General features: G+C 40.1%; 1 protein-coding gene across 1 annotated transcript in view; it reads left to right on the top strand.

Annotated features, from left to right (window-relative positions):
• Positions 1–12,594, top strand: part of arap3 (ArfGAP with RhoGAP domain, ankyrin repeat and PH domain 3) — a 201,844-nt gene that overhangs the window by 135,199 nt on the left and 54,051 nt on the right. Inside the window, exon 6 of the mRNA XM_048603508.1 lies at positions 5,373–5,557. Coding sequence (XP_048459465.1) covers positions 5,373–5,557 — 185 coding nt within the window. The remainder of the gene's footprint in view (positions 1–5,372; positions 5,558–12,594) is intronic.

The following is a 12,594-nucleotide window of genomic DNA, read 5'->3' on the forward strand; positions in this document are numbered from 1 at the left end:
CCTATGATGCTGCTTGGCCTGCTGTGTTCATCCAGCCCTGCACCTTGTTGTCTCAGATTCTCCAGCATCTGCAGTTCCTACTATCTCTGAGACTCTTAGAGATATTATTCTGCTGGCAGAGTTTAAAAATTCACTTCCAGAAGTGATAAGAACTCATGTTAAGGAACAGAAAGTTTAAACAACGAAAAGAGCTACAGAAATGGCAGATGATTATGCATTAGAACATAAATCGAAATCCAGCTTCCGACAGCAATTTTCATTCTGTGAGGAATAGAAATTGGGAAAGAGGGAGATCCTTCAACAAAAACAAACAACAGATCACACTGGGAACAGTTTACCACATGTGAAAAAAGAAACACAAGAGGGTGGAAAAGAGATGAAAGACCTCGGGTGTTTTCACTGCAATAAGGTAGGACACACAAAGTCACAGTGCTGGTGGTTTAGGAAAGGCACTGGGAAAAAGGATGTGGTAAAATAGGCGAAACCAGTGGGATTGGTTGAGGTAGTGGAGGAAATCCCAAGAGAAGTCAAGGAGCTGCAGGAGAGTGCACAGCCTACTCACGGGCTAGATAGTAAGATAGCGCCCAATCTTTTCAAAGTCTTCACCTGTGTGAGTAAGATTTACTCAGGTAGGACAAGGGGAGTAGGTAAAGATGTTAAAATATTGAGAGATATGGGAGCTCGTCTTTCTCTAATAGTAAGGGAGGAAAATATTTGTACCCCTGAACTATTGCCCGAAAGAGTGGTAATCTGTGGAATAGTTGGAGGGAGGAGTAATGTTCCCCTGTGTAAAATAAGGCTAGAGAGTCCAATCAAGATTAGGGAAGTGATAGTGGCAGTGAGGAAAAATTGGCTATTCCAGGAATACGGTTTATTCTTGGAAACGACGTAACTGGATCACAGATCGGAGTGATACCCATTGTAGTGGAAAAGACAAAAGAAAGCCAGGGAACTGAGGAGTTGAAAGAAAACAACCCTGGAATATTTCCAAACTGTGTAGTGACAAGATCTCACAGCTATAAGTTAAAGCAAGAAGAGAAATTAAAAGAGAAAGATGAAGGAGTTGAAGCCCAGTTAGCTGACACTCTGATGAAAAACCGAAGCAGGTTAGATCAGACAGAGGTGTTTAGTTCTGAAAGATTGATGGAGTTACAACAAAAAAGATGAGACCATAAAGAATTTATATCATAAAGCCTTCTTGGAAAAGGAATTAGAATGTGTTCCAGAGTGCTGTTATCTTAAGGATAAAGTCTTAAGGCGGAAATGGAGACCTTGGCAGGTTAGTGCAGATGAGAAATGGGTGAAAGTTCACCAGAGATAACAAGATGTAGAGCTGAATGAACACAGCAGGCCAAGCAGCATCAGAGGAGCAGGATCTCTGATGCTGCTTGGCCTGCTGTGTTCATCCAGCTCTACACCTTGTTTTCTCAGATTCTCCACCATCTACAGTTCCTACTATCTCTGAAAGTTCACCTGATTGTGTTGCTAATAGAATACAAAGAGGGATTATTGCAAGGGGCACATGAATTACCTGTCGGAGGTCATTTAGGAGTGAGGAAGACTCAGGCTAAGATAGAGAAACATTTTTATTTATGGGTAAATGTACAAATTTTAGATTTCTTATCTGCTTCTTGCTTCATTAGGTGCTGTGCCACTTTCATATGTTGTCTAGTTAATTCATCAACTCTTTTTAATCTTTCTCTCACCTCAGATACATAACCAACTGTGAGATCTTGATTTCGGACCTATCAGCTTTTCCTTAATTAATTTTAAAGGCCTTCTTACTTCTTTTCCGAATATCAATTCAAATGGAGTAAACTGAGTCGATTCACTTGGAGCATCTCCAATAGCAAAGCAATATAAATGGGATGCCTTTATCCCAATCATTTGGGTAATCCTGGCACACAACGCAGTGAAATTAAATTATTTAATACCACTCAAAATTACCTAAATGTTTCTGACTAAACTTTATGAACACAGACCTTGACCACCAAGTTTATAACTCAAACAAAAAGCAACAATTTATTGTTCATACTTTAATTTTAGTAAGACAAGTTAAACAAGGTAATCTAATTAGTATCTATGATTTAAACCCAATTTCCTTTGATCGTAACCCCATTCACAGCTAGGCAGACACAGCAAAGGGATGAATTTAAAAAAAAAAGAATTGCAATTTGACAGTTCAAGTAAACAGTTTCAAATTATGTTATTGCCAAGACTTCATGCAATCCTTTGCTAATGAGTTGTTCCCAGCTGTTGAACTGTAAATCTAAGTCTACTTGCAGAATTATTCACTTATTTCTGAAGGACGGATTCTTTTCTCAGAACATTCAACAATTCTTTAACTGGATATGAAATGAGAGAGAGAGTGAGAGAGTAAAAATCAGCAGCCAATCCCAAAGCTTCAAAAATCACCCTGCATCTGCTAAAACCAGTTTTCTTTATTGTCTTTTTGCTAAATCATTATTCTCTGCAGTTGGCTGATGAGCATCAACCCTCCCTTGATTAACCAATTCAATATCCAACCAGCTTCCAGTCCTGGGCTTAGCAGCATTCACTGCTGAATCATCTACAGTGTTTCAAATAGCAAACATCTGTGTTCTTCACTTTTAAAACATACAGCTGTTCAAAGTTCAACCCCAACTCAAACACCTCACTCCATCAAAAGAAATTCAGAAAATGAACGAAAAATAGTGACAATTTCTACAGATACCACAGCTGAAAATCTGCCAAGGAAACTTCAAACAGCAACTCTTTGTAGGGATAGGTGCAATTCAAAACAATGTGGACTGTGGTTCCTTGTGATTGCAGAGATATAACGGGAATATTACCTCCATCCCTTGTTCTCAGCAGAAAGCAATCTTCTCTAGTTTATGTCCAAATTAAAGGCTCATGAAGCCATAACATGTTTGTGTTTTACTCTTCCAGGAAAATACAAAAAGTGTTGGGAAGTGTGCCTTTGTTGGTGGAGTGAGTTGCTAATTTATTGTGAAGGTCTCCCCTTGAAAGTAGCATTAGACATCCCTGTACTGCAGGTAATGAAAGGCAATCTCACGTGTTTTGAGTGCTGACAGTCAGAGAAGACAGTGAAGTCACTGTCAGAAAGGAAACAGGATGAAAGATTGGCAGTTAGCTTACGAAGATAAGAAGCATAAAATCAACAGTTTTGTTATAAATGTGTGTTCACAGCTATAATATTCCACCATCAACTCTTCACAGAACCAAGGGACAATTGTTTTTTTCTATCTTTAAACCATTATTTTTTGGTCAATTTACATTTCCACCTTGTGCACACATATTGTGTTCTATTATCTTTTCCCATATTTAGTTGCTAATAAACTTTCATGTTTCCAGATTTCTTGGTTAATTTAGCTCCTCGTAAAATATAAATAGATTTCAGAAAAGATATTCACCAGAAGGGAATCTTCTTAAATTAACCTTGTTATGACCAAATGAGGGAGTATTTGGATTAAGAAAAGTGGCTAGTTCATCCTTCTTAAGCAAAGATCTGACGGATGACACCCAGCTGAGTTCACTTATAATCAAAATTGAGTATTCATGTGCAGGGTGTCTCAGGGAATCTTAACTTTTAATTTGTCCATCTATATTCCTGTGCTGTGTATTTGTAATTTTGTATGAGCAATAAATTGTTTCTTTTTGTTTGAGTTATAAACTTGGTGGTCAAGATCTGTGTTCATAAAGTTTGGTCAGAAACATTTAGGCAATTTTGAGTGATATTAAATAATTTAATTTCACTGTGTTGTGTGCCAGGATTACCCAAATGATTGTGTAATTTTGTCCACAATCCTCTCTGCAGTTCTCTCATTCCGTCTGTTATGCATCCCTGATTTTAACTGCAGCATCGTTGGTGGTCATGCCCTCATCTACCCAAAGTGTAAACTCCCTTCACCAGCAACACTTAATCACAGCCATGTGCACTATCTACAAGATGCACTGTAGAAATTCACTAAAGAAACTCAATAGAACATCTTTTAGTATCTTTGGTAACTTACCCTCTTTAAATATGACATCTGTGTCATCGTAAGTTCACCCAGAAGACTAATGGGACACCCATCAAAGTTTGAGGCATTGTTTTAAAATTCCTTTCCAAGGAAAGATGGTCAAAGAACATCTGAAACATGAAGGTTACAATAAATATTGCCTATTGAATAATAGAATATCATTAAGATTTTGGAGTAGATCTGTAGCTTGGGTTGTGGGTGTTGAGGTTGGTTGGCTCGCCGAGCTGGTTTCTTGTTTCGCAGACGTTTCATTACCATGCTGGGTAACACCCAGGTGTGTTTTCCCGCCTGGTTTTTAAACTCTGGGGTCCGTTGAGATGGATTGCCTCACTTCCGGGTTTCCTTTGTAGTGGAATGTATATGGGGTCGAGTTCAATGTGTTTATTAATAGCATGCTTCGTGGAGTGCCATGCTTCCAGGAATTCTCATGCTTGTCTCTGCCTAGCCTGTCCCAGGATCTTGGTGTTGTCCCAGTTAAAGTCATCGTTCTCCTTGTCCATGTGGATTGAGATGAGTGACCGCAAGACTCCTACAGCCGCTGGGCATCAGAGTGGCACACAAGCCCACGTCAACCCTATGACAACTGCTCACCCGAACTAAAGACCCACTGCCCACCACGGACAGGACCAATGTCACCTACAAGATCCCCTGCAGAGACTGCGAGAAACACTATATCGGACAAACAGGAAGGAAACTAACAACAAGAGTACATGAACACCAACTGGCTACAAAAAGACACGACCAATACTCACTCATCTCAATCCACATGGACAAGGAGAACCACGGCTTCGACTGGGACAACACCAAGATCCTGGGACAGACTAGGCAGAGACAAGCACGAGAATTCCTGGAAGCATGGCACTCCACGAAGCATACTATTAACAAACACATTGAACTCGACCCCATATACATTCCACTATGAAGGAAAACCGGAAGTGAGGCAATCCATCTCAACGGACCCCAGAGTTTAAAAACCAGGCGGGAAAACACACCGACACTTCATCGGAGGCTGCACTGAGGATGTTACCAAGCATGGTAACGAAACGTCTGCGGAACAACAAACCAGCTTGGCGAGCCAACCAACCTCAAAGAATATCATTGAATAAAAATAAATAAGTACATAAATAAAAAGGTCTTCCTACTGCTGTTCACCTCTCTACCTCACTTTCCTCCTTTAAGACACTCCTTTGAATCAACGTTTGGTCACCTGACTTAATATCTCGCTATGTGATTGGTTTCAGACTTTATTTATAAAACTTCTGTCCATTAGCTTGGGATTTTTTGTTGCATGAAAAGTGGTATATGAATAGAAAATGTTGTTGTGATTATGTCTGTCTTTATGTATTTCAGTGCAGAGAAATGAGTGGTGTACACACTTGCAGAATGCTGTCAAGGAATATCATTTCTCCTCCTCTCGTCGGGTTGGATCAATGGCTTTCTGCCAGAAATACAGTTGCTTGGAGATGAAGGGATGCAAATCAAAAGTGTACGCTGCGCTCTATACTGACATCTTGTGGCTCTACAAAAATGAGCAGGTCAGAATGAAATGGGATATCCTGAGAGGCAGGAATAGAGGGAGGTTCTCAAGGATGTAATGTTGTCCACATAATGTGATATCACTTTTGTGGAATTCTGTGGCTAGAAAGGACACAATAAGGGTTTTATTGGATAATGATAACCGTACATCTTTTAGCAACAATTTTTTAGGAAAAACCTTTACATTTTCTGCAAAGACAATATTACTTTTTTAGATTAATTTGTAATATGTTTATTAGTATAATAAACTGCTTGGGTTATTTACCAACGTTAGAGTCACTGTATGAATGCTAGTCATTGCAGTTTAACTGGAGAAAGAGCTTCTACATGGCTTCAGTCATTTGTAGTCATGAATGAGCAGCTACAGAATTTGATGAGCATGACTTTATACAGAGGATAGGAAGAGAGGAAATCTCATCTGCAACCACATGGATCCAGGCTCATCCGAAAAATATGGGGGTACGCAGGGTCTAATGGAACAGAGGGCCTAAGTAGGGAAATGATAAAATCATCAAATCATACAGGACAGAAAAGGCCCGTTTGGTCCTGCAAGTCTGCAATGACAAAAAACTCAATCTATACTAGTCCCATTTCTCAGTACTTTATCCATATCCCTGAATGTTATCACACTTCAAGTGCTCATCTAAGTACCTTTTAAAGATTGTACGGTTTCCCACCTCGACCAAGCTTCCAAGCAGTGAATTCCAGGCTTACACTACAGTCTAGGTGAAAAATGTTTTCCTCAAATTCCCTCTGAATCTCCTGCATTTCATCTTAAAGTTATGCCCTCTTATCATTGACCCTTCAACTCTGGGGAACAGTTGCTTTCTATTCACCCTGTCCCTGCCCCTCATTATCTATGCACCTTGACCAGACAATCATCGTCATAAAGATCTACAACAAAGAAAAATATCCTTCAGCCCATTGAGTCTATACTGGTCAAAAACAATTACCTAACTACTCCGCTAAATACTACTTCAAAGTTATGCATCTTCCTGTCTCTATCATCTTTTTAGACAGTGAGTTTGAGATTCCCACCACTCTCTGGGTGAAGAAAAAATCCCTCACATCCTCTCTCAACCTCCTACACCTCACCTTAAACTTTTCCTTGGTCATTGAATCCTCTACCAAAGGGAAGCTTTCCTTCTTGTCTACCCAGTTATGTGCCTCAGTCATATTCAACCCCCTCTGCTCTGAGGAAAACAATCCTAGACTGTCCACTCTCTCTTCATAACAAAAACTCTATGGCCAAGGAAACATCTGGGTAAATCATCTCTTAAACTCTATGTCTCACTAATAAAGTTTATCTAACTCTTTCATTACCTTAAAGGACCAGATTACACGCACACCAATGTCCCTCTGATCCTTGGTGCTTCCCAGGATCCTACTGTTCATCATGTATCCCCTGGCCTTGTTTTGTCCTGCCCAAGTGTATCTGCTCACATTCATTTGGATTGAATTCCATTTGTCACTGATCAGCCCATCTGACCAGCCTTTCTATACCCACCTGTAATCTAAGGCTATCCTCTCACTATATACCACACTACCATTGTTCATATCATCCATGAACTTACTGATCAACCATCCTACATTCAATTCCAAGTAGTTTATATATACCATAAACAGCAACAGGCACAAATTGGTTCCTGTGGGACCCTGTTGGATACAGGCTTCCCATCAGGGAGCATATCAAAAGATTTGCTGAAGTCTAAGTAGACTGTGTCAAATGCATTGCCCTCACTTATACACCTGGTTACGCATTCAAAACATTCAATCAAGTTGGTCAGAAATAACCTCCCCTTAATTAAGGTATAATGACTGTTCTAGAACAATCCCTGTCTCTCAAAGTGCAGAATAATTGTTTCTCAGAATTATACCACTGAGGTCAGACTGACCAGCCTGTAGTTTCTGGTTTATCTCTTGCTCCTTTTTTGAATAATGGTAACACACTGGCTGTCCTGAAGTCCTCTGGTAGCTCTCCTGTGGTGATAGAGGATTTGAAAATTATTGCCAGCGCTCCTGTTATTTGCTCCTTTGACTTACCCAACAATCTGGGACACATTTCATCTGGCCTTGAAGGTTTATCAACTTTGAAGTCTGCCAGACCACTCAGAACCTCCTGTTTGTCTATGCTACTTTGTTTAATCATGTCACAGATCTTTTCCCTGATTTCTATACCCACATTGTCCCTCCCATTGAAAAATGATAGAAAGTATTCATTTAGAACTCAAACTATATCTTCTGGCTACATGCAGAGATAACCACTGTAGTACTTAATGGGTCTTACTCTTTCCCAAGTTATCAGGTACCTGTAAAATAACTAAGGATTTTCCTTTATCTTACTTTTTTTAATTCACTTGTGGTATGAGGGCATCACGGGCTGACCTACAGCACATTATAACATGGAAGAACATAGAACAGTACAGCACAGTACAGGCCCTTCGACCCACGATGTTGTGCCGACCTATTATCCTACTCTAAGATCAAATTACCCTGCACACCTTACATTTTACTATCATCCATGTGCCTATCCAAGAGTCACTTAGAAGTCTCTAATGTATCTGACCCTACTACCGCCGCCGGCAGCGCATTCCACACACCCACCACTCTCTGTGTGAAGAACCTACCTCTGACATCTCCCCTATACCTTCCTCCAATCATCTTAAAATTATGCCCCTCGTAATAGTCATTTCCACCCTGGGAAAAAATCTCTGGCTATCCATTCTATCTATGCCTCTGATCATCTTGTACACCTCTATCAAGTCACCTCTCATCCTTCTTCGCTCCAATGAGAAAAGCCCTAGCTCCCTCAACCTTTCCTCATAAGACCTGCCCTCCAGTCCAGGCAGCATCCTGGTAAATCTCCTCTGCACCCTCTCTAAAGCTTCCACATCCTTCCTATAATGAGGTGACCAGAACTGAACACAATATTCCAAGTGTGGTCTAACCAGAGTTTTATAGAGCTGCAGCATAACTTCATGACTCTTAAACTCAATTCCCCTGCCAATGAAAGCCAACACACCGTACGCCTTCTTTACAACCCTATCAACTTGGGTAGCAACTTTGAGGGATCTATGGACGTGGACCCCAAGATCCCTCTGTTCCTCCACACTGCCGAGAATCCTGCCGTTAGCCCTGTATTCTGCATTCGAATTCCACCTTCCAAAATGAATCAGCCTCTAGTTTGCTGGTTGACAAATTCTTGGTAAAGCTTCTGCTATAGTGGGGCAATTCAATGGAGTTTTATGAATGACTCTTTATTTTAGGAAAAACCATCACTTCTGCTGGCTGGCCTAAAGCCTGACATGTCAGTAAGTTGCTTTTGAGTGCAGTCTCTGTCGTATGAGTAAACGTCAACAGCAAAAATATGCTTCAAATTGTTTTGCTTCTTTCAATTCAAGGAAGAATATTGCCCCGGGCAGTAGAAGAACTCTGTTCCACAAGATGGATTAAGAAGGCATTTAGCACACAGACCTTTTGAGTATGGGAGTTGGGACGTCATATTGAGGATGTACAGGAATTTGGTGAGGCCTCATCTGGAGCACTGTGTCCAGTTCTGGTTGCCCTGTTATAGGAAGGATGTTATTAAGCTGGAGAGGATTCAGAATAGATTTACCAGGATATTGCCGGGAATGGTGGATGTTTGAGTTATAAGGGAAGCTAGATAGGCTGGTGCTTTATTCACTGAAGTGTAGGAGGTTGAGGCATATAAAATTGAGTATAGATAAGGTGAATGGCAGGTGTCTTTTCCCTCGGTTTGAGGATATGAAGACGGGGACATATTTTTAAAGAGAGGAGAAAGATTTAAAAAAGACATGGCAACATTTTTTTAAGAGTGGTTTGTCTGTGGTATGAACTTCCAGAGAAAGTGGTAGATGCAGGTACATTTACAACGATTAATAGACATTTGGATAAGTACAATAATGAGAAATATTTGGAAGAATATGGACTAAGCGCAGGCAGGTGAGACTAGTTTAGTTTGGGATTATGGTCTGCATGGACTGGTTGCACCGAAAGGTCTGTTTCTGTGCTGTCTGACTTTATGACTAAGATCATTGTCTCACATCTCATTTGATTAATAGCACTGCATGCAACCTTTCTGACCACAGTATTTGCAGATTCTGAAAAATTTTTGGCAGTTCCTTAATTCTGTTAATGCATTCAATTTGTCCTGTTCTAATTCAGTATTTTCTAGGATCTCAAAACTATGGACTCTCTTATCAATTTGGTGGAATGACTCCTGGACTATGGGGGTTAAATTTGAGGAATGGCTACATAAACTAAGATTGTGTTCTCTGGAATTTCAAACATTGCATAATTTTGGCAAAGTTTTTTTTTGAAAGATGTTTTAAAGGGAGTAGATAGCAAATGCGAAGAGAAGCTGTTTGCAGTAGTTGGAGATTGGGACTAGGGAAACATGGTCCAAAATCTGCAGCTAGACCATCTCAGGAATGAAATTAGGAAATTGTCACATGCAAAGGATGGCAGAAGTTTACAATTCTTTCCCAATTGTCAGTTAAAGTTAGATCAGTTAATTTTTAAAAGTAGGAGTTTGGTAACATTTTTGGGTAGAGCAATCGAAAGGATATGAGGTGAAGATTGATATGTGTGGGTCACTGATTCATGATCTCAAGTGAATGACAAGCAAGGTAAAGGGTCTTAAATAACTTCCTGTTAATTCTTAAAATTAATCATTTTCCTTCATTTTGCTTTATGTACCCAATTTCTCCACTCCCAATCTGTTCATTTTTTTTGTCCTCCATTCTGAGCACTGATCAGAGTTTTACTCTTTTAAAAATACAATTAGTTCTTACTGAAGGTCATTTGCCTGTCCTAGATATTTAAAGCACACTTGCTTTCTGTTTCAGTACAGCATAGTTTTTTTCCCTGCAGAAATGTTCAGGAGTTTTCTTTCGTTCCATGAGTTTGATGAGAATGAGTTTTCTGCAAGAGCGGAACAGGTTTACCAAAGGCCGTGTCCTCCTTGCAAGAAGAAAATCTGCCCATTTAAATGCTGTAAAACACATCTTTGATCTGTAGTTTAAAAATAAATTTGCAATTGCTGCACTGTTTTGGGGTCATGTTACATTAAATGATTAGAACTGCAGTGCATTCCTGGATTACATAGCTGTTTTTAGTTAGTTTTCAGTGCCTTAATTCTTCCTATTACAGTGAGCATAGTTCCGTAATTCATCAATCTCTCTCTCTTTCCTGCATGAAAGGACCCAGTGTCTGTTCATCCCCTGTAGAATCTGTGGGAAACTTGCTAGCCTGAACGATTACCATGATATCCTGGTAAGGTCACTCTTACCAAGTCCCTTTTTGAACAAAACTTGATGTTTCGGGCAGCTGTGGAAATACATTTTTTTGGCGAAAGTCTGCTATCTAAGCTATGTTGATATGAAATTATTCACACTTAATGGACAATATTAAGACTCTTCTCAGTCCATGCTTCCTCCTAACTGCTCAAATGGATTTGCTCAGCTCCCTTGTCTCTCATATTAATGGTAGAAATCATAAGTTTTAGGTTTTTAAAAATGGAAACTCATTATTATTGTTATATGTTAAGCCAGCATTCAAGGCCATCAAATTACAACACAGTGCTTTGTCACTAGAATTTGCTATGAAAATGTTTCCTTCTTTCTTCTCTCCACCACTCCCCAACATCCCAAATCCATTGTTCAGGTCTTCTAGTGTCTTAGCAACTAATTAAACGTGTCAATGAAATGCAGTATTCAAATTGCATTCAAGAGGCAAACACATTTGATCGTGAAATTATTCATTTGGAAATGAAAATACTGTCCTGTCAGTCTGTTAGCGAAAATCTTATCAGTTTTAACCTTTTGGTGCACCGCAACACTGCAGAACCATTCTGCTGTGTTGCAAATGTGTTCTATATAAATGTAATCAATTGCCATGCTGAATTAGATTTTTAGAATAAATTAATTAAAATATGAGGACTACCATGTCCTACTAGTGCTACTGTCAATTTAAAAATGCATCACCTGTGCACTTATACCTGTGTGCAACCAGTTCAGCTGTGTAGCACGTACGTTCTGAGGAAGGGTCACCGGACCCAAAACATTAACTGTTATTTCCTTCACAGATGCTGCTAGACCTGCTGAGCTTTTCCAGCAGCTTTGTTTTTGTTTCTGATATACAGCATCCACAGTTCTTTCAGTTTTTATTTAGCCGTGAAGCAGCTGTGCAATGAATATGCGTGAACAGACTGGCTTTTTTTTAACATGGCATTGAGATGACTGCAAGTAATTGTTCCTCTTGGTCTCAGACGAACACCGTGGCACATCTTAAGCAACATTTGAGCATAAATTTTGTGCTTGGCTTCTTGGCTGTTGTCTACATGATGCTTGGACATTGGCACAGGAATAATTTTACATGAACTCTCATCTTCAAATTGAAGAGTTTTATTTTGATTTAATGTCTATAGTTCTTACATTTAGCCCCTTCCCAAAAACAAAAATTTGCTCTGACGAAGCATAACCCCAAGATCTCTACAGTCCACTAAAATCAAAAACTGATGTGGGAGAAGTGGGTTCCGGTTTGTGGACTACTGGTACAAGCACTGGGGAACGTGAAGACTGTACCACTAGAATGGTATACATTGACTGCGGCAGTTCAAGAAGGCAGCTCACCATCACCTTCTCAGGGGCAACTAGGGATGGGCAAGAAATGCTGGTCAGCCAGCAATACCCACGTCTCATCAATAAATAACCCGCCATTTGATTTTCTTCGAATCAGAGATAGTAGGAACTGCAGATGCTGGAGAATCCGAGACAACAAGGTGCAGGGCTGGATGAACACAGCAGGCCAAGCAGCATCATAGGAGCAGAGAGGCTGACGTTTCGGGCCTAGACCCTTCATCAGAAAAGGGGGAGGGGAAGGGGGTTTTGAAATAAATAGGGAGAGAGTGGGAGGCGGATAGAAGAGGGATAGAGGAGAGGATAGGTGGAGCGGAAACAAACAGGTCAAAGAGGCGGGGATGGGGCCAGGAAAGGTGAGTGTAGGTAGGGAGTTA

This window comes from Rhincodon typus, chromosome 12 (genome assembly GCF_021869965.1).
Source record: "Rhincodon typus isolate 14 chromosome 12, sRhiTyp1.1, whole genome shotgun sequence".
NCBI lineage: Eukaryota > Metazoa > Chordata > Chondrichthyes > Orectolobiformes > Rhincodontidae > Rhincodon > Rhincodon typus.